This window comes from Pagrus pagrus (genome assembly GCF_965226575.1).
Source record: "Pagrus pagrus genome assembly, chromosome: 4".
Taxonomy (NCBI): Eukaryota; Metazoa; Chordata; class Actinopteri; order Spariformes; family Sparidae; genus Pagrus; species Pagrus pagrus.
In genome coordinates this window covers 1,859,022-1,881,728 of record NC_140188.1, presented here as the reverse complement: position 1 = coordinate 1,881,728, position 22,707 = coordinate 1,859,022, and the positions used below count along the sequence as shown (strand labels likewise).

Below are 22,707 nucleotides of genomic sequence, written 5' to 3'. Positions count from 1 at the left end.
TTTCCTTCTTCTGGGCAATACCCGGGGGCGCCTGCAGGGGGCGCTTCATGCACGTGTTTCACCTTCTGTGGAGCGTTTCAGACTGGAGGAGGGGGGGATGGGTGTGTGTTACACAGAGGTGTGTTTACATTGCCTGTTTATAGTTGTGTATGTATATATTTTTCTCTCTTTATTAATTTTTCTCATATTATCTGCACATACAGGGTCATTCTGTCTTTTCCCTGTTGTCCGGTTATGGAGATAAAAGGCCACATTTTGGCTCTTCGCTGTGTTTGTCTCCACATGTTCACCTTTTCTGAGATAATTTCTTGATTCATATATTAGTGTGGTTCTGCTCTCTGCCGCTACTGCTGGCGGTGGTGACGGTGACCCAGTTTCCCCGCAGGGATCATTAAAGCCCTCTACCCTCTAACTGGCTGCTGAGTGACGGCAGAGGCCACCTGGGGGGGAAATACGCAGTGTGAAATGCACAGTGACAGAGCGCTCGCTGTGAAACCCCCCCACAGAAATAGACTTATAATAATTCTGTGACTCATTTCAAAGGGGTTATGTCATATTAGGATCACATCACTCCCCTATCAGAGTATAATGAGAATAAATAGGAATACTATAACATGCGAAAAGAGATACTGAACACCTCGTAGAAGACCAGAGCAAGTATATAATTAGCATATTAGATTGAAAAGTGACCTATGTAAAGCAGAGAGTTTCGACGGCACGCAAAAACACAGCGACTGCAAGTAGGATGAAGTAGAATAAGAGTGAGAAGGACGAGCGCCGCGTCTATCGTTTCATGAGGTTGTTGGCTTTCTGGTTGGCGGCGTCGATGCGGGACATGTTGAGGATGGCCTGCAGAAAGAGAAAAAGACAGAAAGCAGACATGTTAATAAGAACCACTGGAGCTGTCTTCCAGATTCAGGCTTTATTGCAGTAGCTAATCAAATACAGTTTTTCCTAAAGTTGGTTGTGCAAGAGACTCGCTCACACAGTTTGAAGAAGATTAAACAGACTGTTCAGTCTCAGAGCTTCAGAGCACCAGTTGAAATCCTTCATTTGTTCTGTATGTCTTAGTCCTGTGCATAGATAAGATATAGATATATGGATATAAGACAAGATATAGATTCAATCAACACGGAGCTACCAACTAGAACCAGGCTCAAAATATTTAAATCCATTATTGAGCCCCAATAAACAATACTGGACAAAATGGCACAAACATCTCCTGTTTGTTTCCTCCGGGTGCAGAGAAAAGCTCCAAACTCTGCATTCAGAGCTGAATTACGCGGATATCCTCGACCCTTACATATCCAAAAACAACCCTAAATGTCTTGAAGAAAGAAGAAAAGAAAACGTGACCCACTGTCCCTTATCTACAAACCCCTTTGCTGCCAGGAGTTGCACAATAATTCCCAGAGTTACTCCATCTGAGTGACTCAGAGACTCCCAGGTCTACTGGGAGAAAGGGAGTAAATGTAGCAGCCCGCCATGAGCTCTGCACCTCTCTGAGCCTCCTGTCTGAGGTATGCACTCTACTGAGTGCCATTCTCATGTTTGTTTTTGCATTTTCTTAATTATTTAAGGTGATACCTCTTGTCTGATCATCACACTGTGATAGGAAGTGTTTCTTATCTGATTGTGTCAGATATTTAACGCCGGGCTGCAGACAAATGTTCCCTCCTGCATCAGTCAGGACTTACAAGGATTCTGGTCATATTTGCTGTTGTCCAAAGCTGCGTGGTGTTTGTTCGCGTATTCGGTGATACTCGGTGACATAAAACTGTGAGACGTCATGAGGACACACGGTGCTGTAACGTGTTGTGATGTGACAGCAGTACCTTTCCCCCTATGCTTTCGATCTGCACGTTCTGCGTATCGATCTCGTTCCCCATGTCCAGGGCCATACTCTTCAGATTTCCGATGATGCTGCCGACATGAGACAGGTTCTCCTCCATCTCATCCTCTCGGGCATCGTTAGTCACTCTGAGACAGAGCAGAGTAAACTGTCTTTGTGAAAGTGTTTGGCCAGCTGCCTGTATGACTGATGACTGGTGGTATTACATGTCAGTCTGTACTAAAGGAGAGCAAACACACACTCACAACACACCACAGCTGCCTCACTTGACACACCAACCAGCAACAACACACATCATTATACTCTATTACTCTCTACCTCCGTATGTGTCCTCCGCTCATGATCATTATCTCCCTCTCGTCGACCACATGAGATGACGGCGGCTGATTGGAAACAACGCCGTCCTGACCCGAGGCTCCTCCCCAGACTGCTTTGTACGCACCGCTCTCCTCAAAGGCCTTCAGTCTGAAAGACAAAGAGAGAGGATGACCTCATGACTGAAATGTGATGCAGACCCACATTGTACCCATACTGGTCTGACAGCCACACTACAGTACGTGCTTTTTATTGGAATATATGCTTTGTACTTCTTTCTCTAATCTGCACGTCTGTTGGTGTCTGTTAGGTACAGTTCAGTGTGGATGCAGCAGTGGTGTATTTATATCTTAGAGATGACAAAAACATTTTGTAAGATGATCTGAGCAGGCGTAAATCTTTACAGCAGCAAAGCGAGCAGGCAACAAAAGACAAGCTGAAGCAACTAATGGAACGAAACAATTGTTTCTGGCCAAATCTGACATAATCATGAAAGTATTTCTCAAAGTATTTTATTCATGTGCATGGACTAGATCCACATGGCGGCCATTTTCCTCTGGAGCCATGCTAACCCCTTGATTCCACATAAGCATGTCCGCTGTTTTGTGTTTATAACAACGTTTCTCCTTGGTTTTTGTGCTGCTACTGTAGTTGAGTCATGTCGTTATGTGTGTTTATGGTTAATATTTCCGACTTTGTTGTGCTACACCGCCTCTGATTGGCTTGCGTCGATTGTTCTTTGTTTCCTGGCCCTGGTACTCTGTGCTAAATACATCCAACAAGTTTTCCAGAGTTCAACTGATAGGCGTCTTAAAACTGACAGAGATTTTCATGGAGCTGGTTGTCTGATGTTAACGGGTTGTGTCTGTGTTTTTCTTGCGGTTGGTTTGTAAAACAAATGGACAGCAGCGGATTGTGAGCTGTAGTTTCCCCGGTAAACACACCAACCTCTTCGAATGTCGTTATTAATTCACCGCTTCCTGATTGATCAACTGAAGACACATTGAACAGTGAAATCCAGAAGAATTTCGGTCCCTATTTCAAGGTAAAACTACATATTTGATAACCGATGATTGGAACTGACATTGGCATTAAAGCACTTCCTCGCTAACATTACTGTTTGATAGCGTTGCATGATAGAGAGGCTGATCATCACATACTTACCTCAGAATAATGTACCAGTCATGCACACACACACACACACACACACACACACACACACACCCCTCCACCTACTTATCACAGGAGCAGAGGCCACAGCACTTGCCCAGGTCAGTCAGGTTTTTCTCGGCCTCCTTCATATCAGAGTTGATCTGATCCAAACCCTCCTCTATTCGCTCCAACTGCTCTATGAGAGGAGAAGGAGGATGGAGGTGCAGGCAGGAGGAGAGGAAGAAGAAAGGAGGACATGGAGAAGAAGGATGACAGAGGGGGTGAAGTATAAGGGGGAGATGATGTGGCAGTATGGATGACAGAGGTAGGAGGATGATGGATGGAGGGCGGTGAAGAGAAGAAGAGTGAGCATGGAAAGAATGAAGGGAGAGGGTGTTGGAGAGGAGCAGAGGAGGAGAGCGAAACAAAATCCAAACACAGAAAAAAAAATCACCAAATTATTCCTAAAAGCCTCACAGCTGAACTGAAAAACCAGCCACCAGCAACTGAAATAAAAAACTCCCTCTCAAATCATAAATAACATCACTCAGCGCTAACTATAGCTGTGCTAACAGGGCCGTGCCATGCCGAGCTGGGCCAGCTCTCTGCAACTCTGGCCTCAGTGCCCAGTTCCATTATGTTTTGTTATGTTAAATTTAAGTTGCTTTTAAGCCTCAGTGCTGTAAAAAGTACCTGGAAGTCATACTTGAGGAAAAGTAAAGATATCGTGCTAAAATATTATTTTGTTAAAAAAGTGAAAGTCTGTGAAAAACTGTTGTAAAAGTCTGAAAGTATCTGATATTAAAAGTTGCCTACTGTAAGTATCAAACATAATTTTTCTGGCAATAAATGTACTCAAGTATCAAGAAAACAAGTAAAAGTACATTATACATATATTTACATGTGTATACTTTAGGCTTTAGGCTTTAATTATTGGATCTTAAATCATTTTTCTGATTATCAGAATCAGTGTTTGTTTTAAATATGGTTGCTGATAAAATAAATTATTTAAAAATGTGACTCTGATGCAGCACGTTATCTGCAGAGTAAGAAGTAACTAAAGTTTTCAAACATGTTTTTTAGACAAAAAAAAGTACAAATATCTCAAAATTGTACTTAAGTACAGTTACATATCATCATAAGTATCTCCTGGAATGTGTTATGTGTTTATTTACTTCTCTCACATCTTTATTTTATTTATATTTGTCCAGAGTTTTATTTTAATTATTGGGCAACATCTACCGCTGTCCTTAGATTTTGTGTAACTACGTCCAAACACCTGCTCGAGGGGCCGTTGTGGAATAAAGGAAAGTGTCGTAAAGTCGTGCAGAAATGACTGAGAGCACAACATGTTTGCAAACAACACTTCGGCACGTAACTTATCTAATGTGCTGATCAAATGAACAGCAGTTGGAGACACTGAAGCGTCATGAACCATCCGTCTTATTGGACAATGATGAACAGGTGCATGGACGGATGGTGTAAATGCCCTAAATAGTGGTCTTATTGTGGAACCAAACCCCAATAAACACCATATTTATTTAATGGAACTGGGTTTCTGAGGTTGTGTGAAGGCACGGATCCTGGATGGAAACCAGACCTACTTCCTGATTGGCCAGATACACAGACCACAGCACTGAGCCATGTCTGTCAGGTTCTTCTCTGCCTCCCTCATGTCCCTGTTGATGGAGTCCATGCCTTCCTCAATACGCTCCAACTGCTCTGTTAGGAACAGGAGTTTTATGGTGCTGGGTTTTATGGTGTTGTAACAAACAGCAGAGACGGACAGCGTGCAACAAACCCACTGATCTGATTGGTCGAGTGCATGTTCAGACCAACATGTTCAGACAGTGCTGACAATCAATAATAAATCCATAAATCAAAGCTCATATAGGTCTCAAACACCTTTTAGACATTGTGTTGATACAGCTACCTCTCAGTGTGGATTAACTGAAGCTTATACATCTCTCAGTGGACTGACGGTAAAAGCATTGAGAAGCTAACTTTACCAGCTGCCGGTAATGAATCTGAAAATGTACCACTCCTGGTCCACGCCAACTCCTGGGCCAATCCACGGCTAACTGAGCCATGAGCCAATTTGCTAACGGTGGCTAGTTACAGCTAAGCATAACTAGCAAAGAGCAGCAGTTGTCAGTTACTCAGGTGACATGCTGCTCCCTATGTTTTTGGAGCTACCGATAAATTCTGGTCATATTTTACAAATGACACCTTTAAGCAGACACATTTTCTTCTTTGAAGTATAACACTGCAGAACAGGAACAGCCATGTTAAACCACTAAAAGCTGCTTTCAAACCGGACAGCTTTGAAAGCAGCTTGTCCTGTATCCTGTCTTTGTGTTTAACTGGGCCTGTGTGACCCGCATGTTTGTTCTTTGTCCTGCAGAACGACGGGCAGATATCCTGGAGCTCCCTACCTTCCTCCTTGGAAACAGACTTTTCTATTTTAAAGTAATTGAAAAAGGCTAAAAAAGTTGTATTTGAGGAAAGATCAACTAGAGCTGTTTACCTCCTTGCTCATCCAGCATGACCAAAGCTCTGATGCCAGCATCTTTACTCTGGAGAAAGGAGCACATAAACCACACAGATGCACGATTCATTACTGTTAGCCATCTGCAAGTAAGCTGATTTTACTTCTTCCAGGCAGCCGTCTGTTTCAGATCAACTCTATGATGGTCAAGTGTCCTCGAACACAATGATAGAGATCGTCTATCTGCCGCATGTACATTAGTTTTTATAGAAATAAACTGAAACCAAAGGCTGCCTGGATGACAGACAGTATAAACACTCATCTTGTGTTTTGAAAATGGTGAATGTAAAAATAATCCATTTGTAATATTCGGCTTCACTGATTCAGATACTGTCCTTTCCTCTCTGTGCGCTGCTGTGTTGTCTCTGCTCTCGTCCACTGTTGTTTTCAATATGTCAAAGCCCACAATCGTTTTCCAGTAACTCAGAGTTAATCAGCATCCATCTTGTTTAAAGTGTAATTTGGTTGAGACATGTTTGGTCATTTCCTCTGGTGGAAACAACAGTGGAAACACAGAGAGCTTGTTTAAAGACGATGACGCTGACGTGATAATGAGGATGAACTCTCTCTCTCTCACTCGTTCTCTGGCTATATACACACATATATAAGTTTGTGTGTGTGTGTGTGTGTGTGTGTGTGTGCGTACCTCCTCCACCAGCTGCATCATCCTTCTCGTGCTCTCCAGGGACTGAAACACAACAAACTACAGTCAGATTCATAGTGATAAAACATTCAACAAGTTACATTAATAATTGTTTCTTGAGGTTTTATCATGTTTGCTGCAGTGAAATTGCTTCAAATTTCCACAACTTGCCCCAAATTTCGTAAAAAATAATATAATTTCCTCAGCCTAAATTGTATTTTAAATGCCTCATAATTTATTCTCAGTTTTTTCGTCCAAGACGAGGAAACCCAGAAATGAGTTAGCATTTCTGGGTTTCCTCGTCTTGGAGTCAGTTTTTAGATTGGACCTTTAACTGCTGTTTTGCCCTGAACCTTTATAAAAGTCAACACACAGCAGACGTAACGATCTGCGTTTACACTGTACTGACAGTCACACATGGATACTCTCCTCCAGTCTGTTCACCCCTCGCTGTGTGGTGTGTGTGTGTGTGTGTGTGTGTGTGTGTGTGTGTGTGTGTGTGTGTGTGTTGTGTAAATATCATGTCAATCCTCTGGGACTTCCCCACAGAGGGGTTGATGAGGTTACAAATGGCTTTGACCTGCAGTAGCCTTTAAACCCCACAGAGTCTGTGTGTGTGTGTGTGTGTCTGTGTGTGCGTGTCTGTGTGTGCGTGAGTGTGTGTGTGTGTGTGTGTGTGTGTGTGTTAAGCACCGCCCCCACACACTGAGTGTATGAGCTCATCCATGCCTGATGTTTCCCTACAGATTGTTGCACCAGGAGACCAGTTGTCTCTATGGTAACCAGGTGAGCCAGGTGTCCTTAAAGGGCCGCCTCCCCTCCTCTGTAGCTCACATCAGAAACTCTGATCTCTTCTCCTGTGTGTGTTGTTCGTCTTGTCACCCGTATAATTTTGAATCTTTATGAATTGGGCTGAGTGAAAGTAATATCATGACAGCGTCTAAGATAACCGTTAGCCCGGTAAACACACGACCTCTTCGGCCGTTCTCCCAGCTGCAGCTCCTCTCGGTGTCACTCATCCTCCAAAACCACTTTTTGCTGCAAGAGTGTTTCTGGGCTGGTTTAGAAAGAGCAAACAGGCCGGGTGAAGGACCAGCAGCAAGGGCAGCCCGGCGGCAAACCCACCACACGGACACGGGACAGGCCGCCCTGCCGCTGGTCCAGCACACTGCAGATAAGACAGCCAAAGAGGTTGGCGTGTTTACCGGGGGAACTACAGCTCACAATCCGCTGCATCAGCTCCGAGAAAAACACGTACAAAAAAGACACACTGCAAGAAAACCAGTGGGATCCATAACAACGTCTGACTGACGTGCACAGCAAAGCTCCAACCTCGTGGCTTATAGACTAAACAGTGATTTTCTTCATGTTAGCAGCCAGCTAAGCTAGGCTAACCTCGCTAGTGAGGTGATGATCAAAAAGATCAGAAATGCTAAAAGGTTACAGTAGAGTTAAGTTCTTACCTCATCTGTGACCTGATTGGCTCTCCTCTGCAGCTCCTCCTGCTCCGTCAAGATGGGCGGGTCTGACGCCATGTTTGCTGTCCTTGTGTGTGTGTGTGTATGTGTATGTGTGTGTGTGTGTGTCTGCGTGTGTGTGTGTGTGTGCTCAGTCCCAGGTGACCGGATTAGGCTGCAGCATCAGGTGGTTTTGACACCTGGAGAGCAGAGTGGCACCATCATTATTTATAATGACTGACAATAGAATCGGCCACAGAGACGAGCTGACAGACTGACAGACGCTTAGCTCAATATAACAATATCCTGAGTGTTTGCTGTAGCTGCAGAAGAAGAAACCAGTAAACTGTAGAGCTGTTCTCCTGACAACCAGCCAGTTGAGACCAGGCACGCCAGTTAGCTGCTAATTATTACAACTGTCCTCTTTAGTCTCATCTGAGCATCGAAACGTTTCCATACCTGGTTCCACTTATTTAACTGTTTCTGTTTATTTTGAAGTTCCTGAACTCTTGAAACGTGTAACACTGACCAGGATCAGCAGGATAGTGTCACTCGTTACGTAGATCTGTTGGATTTGGATAACAAGATTTAGAGTAACTAAACCAAATGTTCACAACATCACCTCACTGTATCTAATTCATAACTCTTGAAGGACATGCAATATTTTCCTGGACATGTGGGCACATTTGATGCCTGAAATGCTGCATTATTTCCAGATTTACACACACACGCTTTTCTTTTCACACATGATGTTATCATGCTGGAGCATCATAATTAGGCCGTAACCACTAATCAGCACCTGCTGGAATAAAAGAGAGGAAGGAGGTGCAGCAGAGAGGGAAAGAAAAGAAGAAAGACTCTTTGTTGTTTGGTGCAAAGTGGAATCACACAGAACCGAGAAGGTGCTGAACTAATTGATGAATTGATTATGTCTGACATAAACTGTAACCAGCAAGTGTTTGGGATTTTTTCTGGCTGACTGGCGTTAACAGTTAATCAGTTAATCAGTTATAGGAGACAGAAACCTGCAGAACTAATCATGTAATTAAATTGTTTAAGCGCTCATGAAGACGTTTACATGCTTTACCTCAGCCACAGAAACAGACACAGAACTGCAGCGCTGTGGTTCTTGTGTGTAAAGACGGCAATTTCATTAAGTTACACAGTTGCAGGTGTAATAATCCAGTTTAATTTGATTTAATTATCTTTCTTACACATTGTTCAGATGAGGGCAAATGTGGAGAAACTAAGTCACAAACAAACAGCAGGACTGAGTGTGATGCATCCAGAAACATCTGGACTTACAGGTGTTACTTTAAAGAAATGGCCAGACTTCAAAGATAGCTCCAAAACTACAGAGGGCACCATGACCGCTAACTGCTGCTAACTATACTCAGTTTTTTTGCTTTAGCAACTAGCTGAAGTAGCTCAGTTAGCAGTGGAGCTAAGTGGCCCGAATTAGCTGGGGGGAGTCTGTCTGGACTACGACCTCCGAGCACGTGCACGGTTGTATTTTCAGTTTAGTTCAGGATGAAAGGTGTAAAAAATATTTCCTCTCTCGACATTTTGTGAGTTTATTTCATCGACTTATTAGACTCTCAGTCCAGCTGAGTGTCAGAGATCCCAAACCTGTACATAGAAATCACAGTGAGACTGCAGCATGTCAGGACATCTGTAGTAAACAATGAGTCCTTCCTGCCACCTGCTGCACACTGTGACGTCACCTGTTCACGACCTACCTGTGTCTCTGCAGGGCTCTGAGCCTGCAGTCTGTAGAAGTCAAATACAAGGTGTCAAAGGTGTTTTACTGTTTATTTTACACTTTGTATATTAACTTACATTCTGCAAATATTCTTCTTTGTTAAAAATAAATATATATATATTTGCAGATACTGAATGTAAATGAAAGATGATTTGTGAAAGTTGATAATGATCCAAAAATACTCTAATTAGCAGCTTGTACATCAGGACAGTTTATAATAAATGTATGCTAATATTCAGTTTGCTTTTACTTTACATGACAGCTGCAGGGTTTATACAGACCTATAATTATCTCATGTGCGCCTTAAAGCGTTTTGGTTCAACAGAAAAACGCTTCACAAAGTAAATTAAATAAATTATTATTGTTAAATGTTTTCATCTCGTATAAATCATTAAACTACTTTTAGTTTTCAGTCTTTGCAGGCGGATAGTTGAGCTACTTTAAAGAAATCTCCATCTGTTTCTGTTTAATATGATATTAGTTTAACAACATAAAGAATCAGCTGTCCTACCTTTTCATCAGCTCCTCCTCAGACTCTCTGTCAGTTACTGTCCAGATTTAACGCGTTAAATCCCCCGCAGTGTGCGGAACAACCTGCGGTTCCTCCTCAGCATCTCTGACTCTCCTCTCTCCTCTGCACCGCCCCTCTCTGCTGCACACCGGCCCGCCCCGCCCATCAACAAACACACCACACTGTCAACACAAGCTCCTGTAGAAAGTATTAAAGTAATAATATGGATTAAAAAGTAAAGATATCGTGTTAAAAAAGTACTTTAGTGAAAGTGTAAGTCACTCATACAAAAAGTACTCGAGTAAAAGTACTTAAGTATCAAAAGTAATCTGTCTTGGGGAGTAACAGACTAGATGTAACTAGGTTAGGATACACAAAGGTAACTGTATTCGGTTACAGTTGCAGAAAAAATATGTAATTAGATTACAGATACAGGAAATATCGACAGGATTACAATTTCAAAATAAAAGTATTTTTACAGATTACACACTCAGATTAAGTAAAAATCATCACACTGATGTTTCTCTTCTCATGTTTTTATTTGCACGTTTGGAAATGAAGTAATCTAGAAGTAACAGGAAGTAATCCAGTTACATTACTCTAATACTGTGATACTTGGATTAGCAGGTAATTAGTAACTGTATTAGAATACATTTTTAAAGTTACTCTCCGAACCCTGAAAGTAATGTCATGGCAATAAATATACTCAAGTATCAAAAGTACACGTAAAAGTAATTTATACATATATTTACATGTATGTATTTACTGTATACTGTGGTGGATCCAAGTAACTAATAACTAGTTATAGAATAAATGTAGTGGAGTAAAAAGTACAATATTTGCCTCCTAAATGTGGTGGAGTGGAAGAATAAAGTAGCAGAAAATGCAGATACTCAAGTAAAGTACAAGTACCTCAACATAGTACCTAAGTAACTTTTTTTAGTAAATTGTACTTTGTGCTTAAGTACATGTAACAGAGTAAATGTAACTAATTACTACCAAACTCTGGTTTTCTTTACATTACCAGCGTTGCAGATGAAAAAGAGTCTGTATGGTTGAATCTGATACATTCACACGATGGACCCGAGCGCTCCAGTTATTAATGTTTATCTTTAAATAAAATATAATAAAACAACAAACTGCAGTCAGGACGTGTTTTAGAGGTAAAGTCTGCGACAACAACGACGTTAAGTATCACGATAAATTCAACATCAGGTCTCAATCTTATGAGTCGCAGCTAAACATGTTTTATTGATTTAATATCCTCATTAAAAATGTTTAATCTGTGGATTTATCCAATACAAAGTCTTGTACACGTTGTCATGGCGACGTCAGTTTAAAACTATATTTCTGTCTTTTATTCTCGTCTAATTTTCTGCCACACTGAAAGTAAAACATCAGCAGTTCACAGATCAGTTTGAGCAGTTTTAATCATAATTATTTAATTAATTTGGGGGAAAAAAGAAACACACAGTTACTCAACAACCTTAAAATGTCAGTTGGGTCACTTTATTGTCTTTAACATTTTCAGCCAATAAAAATCAAGAAGTCTTCAAATGTGCCCTAAAAAACATAAAACATATAAATCTGTAACATTAGGATGTTGTAGCGCCGCCGCCTGGCAGCAGCAGGACGCTACAGCAGCAGCTTCAGCTCAACTTTTGGTCCCGGTGAAGAGTTTTCTGACTTCAGCTCTGCTCCGCTGGCATTTTGGTCCCGTTAACGTGGAGACGGTGGGTTTATTAAACAGTATTGCACATTCGTTAGCACACAGAAGTAGAATGAGAGGGAGCGAGGGATGAGATGAAGGAGAGAGGATGTTTCCCTTCGTCGCTTCATGAATACATCGTCAGCTGAAGCCACTGAGACAGAAAGAGACACAGAAACACCAGATAACTTATTTCAGAAGAGTTCCTAGAAATCCTTAAATAAAGTCTTTCATCACATGTGCAGAACCTGCCTGTGAAACATCATGTTTTTAAGTTTTCTACAGTATCACAGTGATCCAGTGATAGTCGTCTGTACATCAACAGGTTCACTGCAAACAGGAAGTGCTAACAGCGGATTCTGCAAAGTTTTAATGGAGCTCCAGAAATGTTTTATGGACGACTAAACTTCACCTGACTTTACTTTGGCATGGAACTGAAGTATCAGGTATTTATGAAGGAAACACTGTTTATAAGCTGCATTACAATACATCTTTTTGTTTGTTATTACAACCACTATTACAGAGAGTAGGATCATTCTGAACACACGCCTGTCAGTCGGTAAAACACTGAACTACACTGTGTTTTACCTCCTTGATGTCCAGGTCTACGGTGCCACTGTTGTCCTTGTCCAGGGTCTTAAAGGCTCCTGCAGAGCACACACACACACACACACACACACACACATTACACACACACATCACGACTCAGTACAGTCGTATTAATATTTAAACAAGTCAATACTGATTATTGTGTCGCTGATATTCTGTCAGGAAGGAGAGACTCACTGCACATGGCGTCCAGTCGCACCAGGCAGCCAATGAAGTTGTCAAAGTCCATGTTGCCGTGCTCATCGCTATAGCGACGGATAATCAGCTTGAAGAGCTGGTCGTTCAGAGGGAAACCTGCACACACACACACACAGTTAGTTTTAAACACTGTTCACACTCCTAATGATGTCGTTGGTCATTTAAGCACACACACACACACACACACACACACACACACACACACACACACACACACACACACACACACAGTGTTTCTAACCTGCAGCCTTGAAGGCTCTGGGCAGCTCTCTATCGCAGATCACACCTGAATGATCGGCATCATGGGACATATAAATACCCTGGAGACAATAAACAACAAACAAATAAACAACACAAAAATGCATCAGAGAGACGACGCGGACAAACGACACAAAGGTATTTTTTTACAGCGTTTACGCCTTGAACCATCAACAATCAACGACTCTCTCTTCACAGAGACTCACCTGCCATCTCTTGATGTTGTTCCAGAGGTACTTGAACTCGTGGAAGCCCAGTTTCCCTGTGCTGTCGCTCTGAAGGGAGTCGGGTCAAAGGTCAAACTCAGAAACCAGAGAAAAATGCTAAAAGCTAATGTTAGGCTACAAACCGACGACATCACGGTCACATGACTTAAACGTCACCACCACTGAGCGTCTTACTGCACAATTACTATGCAGGTTTTCTATAAACTGATCAATGTACAAGTTGTAAAGTCAGTGAGAATAGTGTGTGTGTGTGGAAATGAGGGTTCAGCATCTTGCCCAGTGACACATCGACATGCAGCCAGAGCCGGGGGAAGTACAGCTGTTGCTGAAGCTACCGCTAACAAAGACATCCAGCAGCTGAGAATCACTACAGTGTGAAAGGATACATCCATGACAGCCACCATGCTCCGACAGGACTCGATGCTGAAGCCGTCAGTCGTCAGACTTCCATCTGAAAAGAGATCAGAAACGTTCAGTTCAGTTATTTTGCATCTTGATTCAACAGAAAATGTACAGAAATAACTTGATGTGTTGGAAAAAAACATGCAGCACGCTCACGTTTGGAAACGATTTTGTTGAGGATGTTCATCAGCTCTTTCGGACTCACCTCCATGTCCTGAAAACACACACACACACACACACACACACACACACACACACACACACACACACACACACACACACACACACACACACACGTTGTGATTGTGTTTTTCCACAGAGGAAGCCCCACAAACAAAGTGAGTCCCGGCTGATCTCAGTGTGACTCAAACCGAAGCTGTTTCCTTTTATTCACATTGATTTCTGTCCAGATTCTGACTCACTGCTGAAGAAAAAAGATCAGCCAGATTCATAACAACTCTCACATTTCCTCCCTGTTGCCAAAACACAGTAAAACAACGACACATGAGCCGAGCTGTTTCATCACCACCAGATCTTATTCCTGGACTGGTTTCAGTTTCTTAACTCAGTTCTAGAGACATTTTCGTGGTGTGACTGTGTGAACAAAGATGAATACAGCCGACATCTAAAGGCCAGAAGGGAATCTGATAAAACACGAGTGTGGTAATTTGTTTCACATGATCAGGAGAAAGTTGTTCAGGTTCACACACACACACACACACGTCCACTCTGAGCTTGTGTTTTAAAGTCAATGTCAAATCGTTGCTTATTATTTCTGGATGTTTTATTCTTCTCTGGTACGACTTCACTGGTGGTACTCAAGCTCCCTCTAGTGGACTGTGGAGGAATCCCAGATGTCTTTTGAAAACATACATTTCATTTTATCAACAAACTGCAGAGGTTCAATCAAAAATCCGTTTTGTCTTTGTCATCCAGGACGAGTTACGAGCTAAACTCAAACGGAGCGGAGGTAAACTGAAAGTACGACTGTGACTCAAAACAGGAAGTAGGAGGAGAATATTTTTAAAGCAGCGCTGCTGAAACTGAAGCTGATGACAGCGAACTGAGCTCAGGTGCTTAAAGCTACTTAAAGGGGCATTACGTTGCTTTAGAGAAGAAATTCAAACTCTTCAGTGAAGACGTTTCTCTCCGGCTGACATTAGCAGCAAAAGGAGCAAAAAGTAAGTTCAAATTAAAAGCATGAACCTTTAATGTGTGTTAACGTTGGTCCTCATGTACTTGGAGAGCCTGATGTTTTGGGTGGGACACGCTTGAGAAACACGGTTCTAGATGGATGTTATTGATGATAATAGATTTTTTTCAGCTGACACCAATAAGATAATCAATTATTTTACAGGTTTATAGTTTAATAAAAAGTTTATAACCGGTCGTTAAAGCTCGATGACTTGTGTTGTAAATCACCATCATGTTGTCCTCGTCTGAAACCACAAAAAACATCCAAACCAGCAACAACATATTCGACACCGTGTGGCTCAAACCCACAACAACAGCGTGCTGCACTTCTCCATAATTACAGGCGCATAATATAAACTTCCCGACATCAGGCTGATATTTATCCTGCTTCCCCTCTAAACACGCCGCTCGTCCTCGATGTGACGGCGCTCTTGTGACAGAACCGCGGGTTTGGACCTTTAAAAAAGCAACAGGAACAACCAGCATCCAGACTTTACCGGCCGCCTGACCTCCACCCACCTGGAGCACAGCCAGGTGGGTGGAGGATACTCTACTACAAACACCTTCATCATCATCATCCTCCTTGTCATTACTTGCTGTTGACTTAGAAAATCCACCCACTGACAGCCAGTCCAACTGGTGCACACACCCCTCTGATGAGTCAGAGAAAACCACACTTATATACACACATATAAATACACAACGCCCTGCAGTCATGAGTGCCTCCCTGTTAGACAATGGCAGGAATGCAGAGAGAGATTCTCTGTTCTCTCGGTCTAACACACCCTGAAGTCGACTCTGCTGCACAATAAATGGATTCGCTGTTTATCTCTGCAGGAGAGACGACGGCACAACGTCTTTAAAGTCCAGCTGATGCATAGAGATAAGTCTACGCACGCGTTTTATCCTCCACAGTCACCTGTCACCTGTCTGTATCTGCCTTCTAGAGTCTGGCTGCACTGTTACACTGGGAAACAGTAAAGATCGAGCTGTAAACGAACAAGAAAAAAACACTGCTTATTGATTTTAACATACAATAAGAGATTGTTCACGATGACACACGTGGGATCAGGATTGTTTTGCACTGAAAAGGAAGAAGAAACCAGAAACCAGCATCTGAGTCATCAGAACGTCAGGAAACAACGAGTAAACAAACAGTCGTCTCCGACAGGAAAACACACACTTTCTTCTCCATTTTCACGTTTCAAAAACTCGATATGCCGGATGGTTTGTTACACTGAACCATCTGGAGAGGACACGCTCAGTGGAGGTGCAGCAGCCAATCACGTAATACAGGAGTTGACACTCACACAGGAAGGACCTGTTTGATGTGGCTGGAAAGTATTTGTCTATTTCATGCTGACGGCAGAGAGAGAAGGAAAACAGCTGGATATCACACTCAGCTGCAATGAAACAGCAGCGCAGAGCTGTAACCTGCTGACATGACGAGGAGGAAACACTCCAGTTCAATCACACTACAATCAGGTTAAAAGAGAAGCTACGTTCAGTTTCACTGTGTTGATATAAAGAAGACTGGAGGACTGTCAAAAGATTAAATTCCTGCAGGATGATGTAGATTTTGTGTTAAATGAAACATTTCTCTTCCTCTGCTTCTGATTCATCTCGTGGATATTTGACAACAGCTGTAGTTAAAGACCGTTTGAAGCCACAGAACCTGAATCCTGACGGTGAACCAGACAAACAGAGACGATGGGACAGTGGAGGGTGGAGTCAGGAATGCAGCCGACAGCAGACAGACAGGTGTGGCGAGAGGGAGACGAGTCAGGTAGAAAAAAAAAAAGCAGAGAGGAAGACCGACTGACAGAGACGCATCTTTAAAAACATGAATCAAATCTGTGAGGAGATGTTTGGGATGTTTCAGGTGAGTAATCAGAGTAATAAAACAGGAATCAGCCTCCATATGGACACTGAACACTTCCTGTTTTCCTCTAACAGGGTGGAGCGAAGTGTAAATAACACCGACACTCCTTTCACATCGGCCACCAGCTAATTTACTCTCCCTCTCAGGCGAGACGCTGTGACGTTCAGGCCGCTGGCTTGTTAATATCTTTCCATCCGTCTCCGTAAAGCAGCTTGAACATCGTTCAGTCGGCGCCGAGTTTAAAAGAGAGACCGAAGTTAAAGATATTTAAAAAGTATCTGTTGTCGGTGGCTTCCCTGAGATCTGAGCCGTCAGCTGCTGGATCGGTACCGAGCGTGTGCAACTCTCAACAGAGATGAGAGAGAAGACAAATGTCCGTTATCAACTCGGGTAAATCGAAATCAGAATATTATGGATTAAGACTTTTTAAAACGTCTTCTGGATGTCGTCTGACGAGGTTTATGACCTGCTGTTTTCTACCGTTCACTGGTTTTCTGGCGAGGACGGAAGGAAACAAAACAGAAAGGAAAATACGAGTTAATAGCAGATTATTAGCTGGTTTAGCTGCGTCTAAAAAACCTGCGTATATACATATATATATACGTCCTAATCTAGTTGTAAATGTGGTGACAGATTAAAGAGGAGACAGACTGTCACTATATTACAGGAAGTGTTCCTGCTCCAACCTCTCTCTCCTCTTGGTTCCTGTTGACTTCCTCCATGAAGATAAAACTGATGTAAACAACTCATCTGCTGTAATTACAGACGAGATTTAAGTCTCTGTGGTTTGTTGTGAGGCCTGAAGTCATGTGAGCGTCCGACTGTAAACCAGCTGCAGATGTGTGACGCTGTTAAAGGACGAGTTCACTTAAATATACTGAAAGAAATGTTTGTAATTTAAAAAGTCCAGAGTTATTCAGGACAACAACAACATCTTGATGATTAAACTTTATATATTTATAGATATATTATTAACGAAGTACAGAAACAGTGAGCGTACAGAACCTGGAGGATCAAACTGGGTTTAAAGATGAATATTATGGACTCACATCTCCGGCCAGCTGCTGGAAAACCCTCCGAAACTGTTTCTCCTCGTCGCTTTCATGAGACTCGGCGAAGTTCAGAGGTCTGCGAGGAGGAGGCTGCGCACACACACACACACACACACACACACACACACACACACACACACACACACACACACACACACACACACACACAAAGAGCCACTGTTAGGACACACTCCTAAACAGATTCCTCAGTCTAACTCGATTTCCACATTCAGTGTTTGTTTGCTTATGAAATCTTCCACTGAGAAATCTCTGAGCTTCAATCACAGTGATGAAGTTAGATTTCATGAAGTTTCACAGTTCAGGAGTGAAGTTATCGTGAAATACTTCATCCACATCAGCATCAGGAAGACACGTACTCATTTCTACTAATAGCGACGTGAAAGTTAAACATTTAAGAGAGAAAAGATTAAAAAAAGAGAGAGACGAGGTTTTATCCTGCGTCTACGACACTGTCAACAAAACTAAATAATAAAACAAAAAGGGTTCATAAAAAAGTGTTTACATGACATATACATGTACAAACAGGGATGAAATTAAAGGAAGTTGGCTCAAAAAATGGACATAAAAAGAAAATGAGAAGGGAAATTAAATACAACTCAGTCAAATGCAATAAATAAATAAAGTTAACGGTGGTTTAACCCGCCGCTAGTGGACGTTGAGTCCTCGTTAAGAACAAACAGTAAATTAAATATATGACATTTGGGACGTTACAGTAAATATGCCTGAATAAATAATGCAGAGAAAACGTGAAGACGAGGTGTTTTCTCCTGACGGTTTACTTACTGGGTCTGAAGGACAAAACTGTGACGGGTCGATGTCGCTGTCGGAGGAGAAACAAAACAGAAGACAGTTAGCCTAGCTTAGCACAAAGACTGGAAGCGGAGGGAAACTGTTAGCCTAGCTTATTCCATGTTGTGTGTGCTCACCTCACGACATTGATGAGGCCTTTGATGAACGCCTTTGCCATAAACATCTTGGCGTCTGTCTGAAACAGAAACACAGTGAAAACATGAGAGAGGAACGATCATAATTACAATTAATAATAAAAAATAACAACAAAAACCTAAATTCATCACAGACGCACAACAAGTCGTGTTTATAGTTCTGAAATCTGTTTATAGTCCGTCAGAATCTCACAGAACACAAACTGATGGTATCAAATGTTTGTTGTGTCATAAAATATTAAACTTATTAAAATATAATAAGAACTTTTATTATAAATTTACTATAACGTGACTATAACATCTTAAAACTTAATTTTTGTATGTAAATATTAGCATGTTAGCTCAATAGCTTCCAGGTCATGTGATCAATTAACTCAAAATCATGTTGGGATCATGTAACTACACTGGCTGCATGAGTCATGGGTCACCAGATTTGGCCCGTAGCTCGTTACACATGAGGACGTTAATTCGATACCACAACTGCCCTCATGTGCAGCACGATAGCTCAGTAGCGCCCCCTAACGCCCCCTTATGGCTTTTCCCATTAAGTTTTTTTCATTTCTACGCCTCGTACTTTATTTCACTAGTCCTCCAGATTTAACGCCACAGACTTCACACTCACTAAATATCATCTTCAGACCTTGATGATGACACCTTGTCAAAAGCTTTTGCCTGCGATATACATATGTATCATGACCAGACGCACAAAATACCCCTCAGCACCGAAACCCTCAGTCCAACAGGAAGTCGGCCACTTTGGTTCACAGCGGCCATTTTGTCAAACTTGAAGCCCCGCCTCCTACATGCACATACACTAACGAATTTCGGCACGCATAAGTATCGTGACCAAACGCACAAAAAAGCCTCTTGGACCCACAACCTCAGTCCAACGGGAAGTTGGCCATTTTGGTTCAAAGTTGAGATGTTGCCACCATTTCCACCCATTTCCACGGCTCGAACTTTAATTAACTTGCCCTACAGATTTAACGCCACAGACTTCACAGTCACTAAGACTCATCCTCATACCTTGACGATGAAAAGTTGTAAAAAGCTTTCGCCTACGTTATTCCTGGTGGGCATGACAGTCTGAACTTTCAATGCTTGGCCACTGTAAGAGCCATGTCAATGTGTGGTGTGTGTTGGACACAAACTGTCCACTAGGTGGCTACGTTGTGTTGTGGGTCAGCCTGATATCAATCAATCAGACGTCATTTACATGAACAGTAAATGTACTCGAGTACTCGACTTAAGTACAATTTTTAAGGTTCTGGAGACAAATATTGTACTTTTTTACTTTTGTAATCCAGTTACTTTGCAGATGACATGATGCATCAGAGCCAAAGTAACTCATTTTTTAATGTATTTATTATCAAATAATCAGAAAAACACTGAATATCAGATCTGATAATCAGTCGACAGTATAAACATACATGTAAATATATTTATCAGTTACTTTTACTTGTACTTTTGATACTTAAGTACATTTAATATCAGATACTTAAAGACTTTTACTCTTAGCAAAGTAATATTTTAACATGATCTCTTTACTTTTACTCCAGTACGACTTTTGGGTACTTTTAAAAACTTAAACAACAATAACAACAACAATAATAATAATAATAATAATAATAAAATTAACATCACATGCTGTTCATTCTTCACTAATATTGATCCGGTGATCAAATTAAAAGTCTTTGCATGGACTAATAAATGCTTTTATTTTGAAAACTTCACTACTTCACTGAATTACAGGACTTTTCCGTGTATTGAAGTATTTCTGCAGTGTTTTTACTTCGGTGTTAAATACTTTGACTTAATTACAGGATCTCATTACTTCCTCCGGTTTAATGACGCCGTCGGTCTTCAGCTGCTTCCTACACATTCATTAATAATCAGACTGACTGACTGCAGCACCTGGAAACAGCCGCTCCCTGTTTGCTTTAAGTCAAACTTTTCTGGAGGACCGGATCACTTTCTGTACTTTTCCAGCAGACGCGACTGAACAAGATGCAAAACTTTACACAATCCATCCAGTGTCAGGTTTCACACAGACACACACAAACACACAACTCACACACGTCTACCAGCTCACTGAACTCAGCTCGGACCTGAATGAAACTGTAAAAACTTAACAAAACAGGTTTAACAGCAGGTTTTGTGCGACTTACTGTGACTTCTGCTGCAGAGGACTGAGAGGAGAGAGCGACAGGGAGCGGGCGAGAGAGCTGAAGACACAGTGACACACAGAGAGAGAGAGAGAGAGAGACTCAGACAGGAGGGCGCTCCCACAGCCAGAGTCCAACAAAACCAGCTGAGCCAAAGAAACCAAGTTCTTTCTCAATGCATCATCAGACCCGCCCCACACACACACACACACACACACACACACACACACACACACACACACACACACACCCCCAGGGCAGACCGGGAGGGATCCAGGTCCTAAAGTCCACCAGGTACCTGAGGTGGAGAGAACAACAAACAGAGTTGATGGTGCGTTCAGGGGTCGGCAGGAACGTTCAGATGTTTAAGTCTGTTTTAGTTGGAAATTCCAACCTCGACACAGAAAATAATCATTTTATAAAAAGAAAAACAGCCAGATCAAATACGATTAAAAGAAAGAAGCAACATTTTTTTAAAGAGAGACTCCAACAGCTGCAACTAAACGTTATGTTTAATATCATATAATCCTCATGATGGACTGTGTCATGTGATCGTTTGATGACGAAAACAATTAATTTCTTACAATAAGTGTTTCTGCTTTGTTTTCTCTTGATCGACTCGTCTGTTTATCGACCAACTGTTTAAGCTTTATTGTTGGAATAGAGTTCAATCACTCCACCTGCAGATTACAAAACACAGAAATATTCAAAATATGCACCTGACCTTTGTTGTTATGTCGGGCGTGTCGTAGAGAGCGACTGACACAGATCCTCCACCAGCCTCCAGCTGCAAAAGCTCCAACATCCGTGTGGAAAGTAAATCAGAGTTTATCTTTTTTATTAGTTATAAATTAATCATTGCTTTTCCCAATAAAATATCATCTGATCCCCCTTTGTGCCAGAAGCCAACAAACAAACAGAAATCAACTTGTTGACACACTTCAAGGGTTTTCTTTCTTTCTTATTTTTTAATTTAGCCAAAAACGCCTTTAAAAAGCTAAACGTAGACACCTGAACAGCCTGTTTTAAGAACTTTAATTAAAACAAACATGATATAAAATATGACTTTACATAAGTAATATAAGTATTATTTCTATATGATCAAAAACACAAGATATCAAATATAAAGGAGAAAAATAACAAGTGAAGTTTTTAACCCACAGAGCAGAAAAATGTCTTAATCTTAAATCTAAAGTTTCGTTTTGAAAGTTTTTGAAAGTGTAACCGAGTTAAACATGTTGTTGTTTTAGTAAAATGTGAATTATTAAGAGTTTATATATCAACAGTTTTCTTATCTGTACATCATGTCTGTCTTCCATATAGAGAGTGTTTACTTTTTAATATTCATTTTGTTTATTTATATTATTGTTATATTTATTCTGTTTGTTTATGTTTTCTGATGCTTTCTGGATAGTTTGGCACCATCGAAGCCACATGAACTGGGTCGTTTACTGCCCTCTAGTGGTCACACACCAGAACTACACCAGGACAGGACGTGTCAAGTCAGACATGATAGCATCGTAAAACTTCCGGTCAATACTTTCAAAATAAGTCAGAAATAATGAAGTAAAGGTACTTGCTGGAAAATAAATAACTTCATGGAGACAAACTTATATTCAGCAATACTCCATTTTCTAAAGCGTTATTACTGCAAACCACACACTACTAGACATCCCGCGCTAGCTAGCTAACATGACAATATAGCTAGGTAATCATAGGGTGAAATCCTAACTTAGCTAGCAGCTAGCCAAAAAGTTGCCTCTACAGGGAACTTTAACGAGCGAGAAATTAAGATATTAACTGTCTA

General features: G+C 41.5%; 2 protein-coding genes across 2 annotated transcripts; both read right to left on the bottom strand.

Annotated features, from left to right (window-relative positions):
• Window positions 1–641: 641 nt before the first annotated feature.
• Window positions 642–10,328, bottom strand: LOC311256247 (synaptosomal-associated protein 25). The gene is made up of 8 exons (XM_084351111.1): window positions 10,241–10,328; window positions 7,974–8,167; window positions 6,514–6,555; window positions 5,847–5,895; window positions 3,404–3,515; window positions 2,171–2,317; window positions 1,836–1,980; window positions 642–849 (listed from the first exon to the last, which is right to left on the bottom strand). The coding sequence occupies exons 2-8, from the start codon at window positions 8,043–8,045 to the stop codon at window positions 784–786; spliced, it is 633 nt and encodes a 210-aa protein (XP_084207237.1). The 5' UTR covers window positions 8,046–8,167; window positions 10,241–10,328; the 3' UTR covers window positions 642–783.
• Window positions 10,329–11,727: 1,399 nt separating this feature from the next.
• Window positions 11,728–21,662, bottom strand: capns1b (calpain, small subunit 1 b). Its single transcript, XM_084351931.1, has 12 exons — window positions 21,625–21,662; window positions 20,904–20,971; window positions 18,718–18,776; window positions 18,575–18,611; window positions 17,768–17,860; window positions 13,799–13,856; window positions 13,627–13,691; window positions 13,220–13,288; window positions 12,997–13,075; window positions 12,735–12,851; window positions 12,537–12,595; window positions 11,728–12,102 (listed from the first exon to the last, which is right to left on the bottom strand). The coding sequence occupies exons 3-12, from the start codon at window positions 18,762–18,764 to the stop codon at window positions 12,076–12,078; spliced, it is 651 nt and encodes a 216-aa protein (XP_084208057.1). The 5' UTR covers window positions 18,765–18,776; window positions 20,904–20,971; window positions 21,625–21,662; the 3' UTR covers window positions 11,728–12,075.
• Between the last annotated feature and the right edge of the window lie 1,045 nt (window positions 21,663–22,707).

Excerpts from the sequence above, each read along its gene's own strand:
- LOC311256247 (XM_084351111.1), bottom strand. The coding sequence starts at position 8,045 with ATGGCGTCAGACCCGCCCATCTTGACGGAGCAGGAGGAGCTGCAGAGG. Across the intron at positions 6,556-7,973 it reads CCAATCAGGTCACAGATGAG|TCCCTGGAGAGCACGAGAAG; the intron begins GTAAGAACTTAA and ends GTTGTGTTTCAG. Across the intron at positions 2,318-3,403 it reads GGCCTCTGCTCCTGTGATAA|ACTGAAGGCCTTTGAGGAGA; the intron begins GTAGGTGGAGGG and ends TTTGTCTTTCAG.
- capns1b (XM_084351931.1), bottom strand. The coding sequence starts at position 18,764 with ATGTTTATGGCAAAGGCGTTCATCAAAGGCCTCATCAATGTCGTGAG. Across the intron at positions 18,612-18,717 it reads GGCCTCATCAATGTCGTGAG|CGACATCGACCCGTCACAGT; the intron begins GTGAGCACACAC and ends CTCCTCCGACAG. Across the intron at positions 13,289-13,626 it reads GCATGGTGGCTGTCATGGAT|AGCGACAGCACAGGGAAACT; the intron begins GTATCCTTTCAC and ends GACTCCCTTCAG.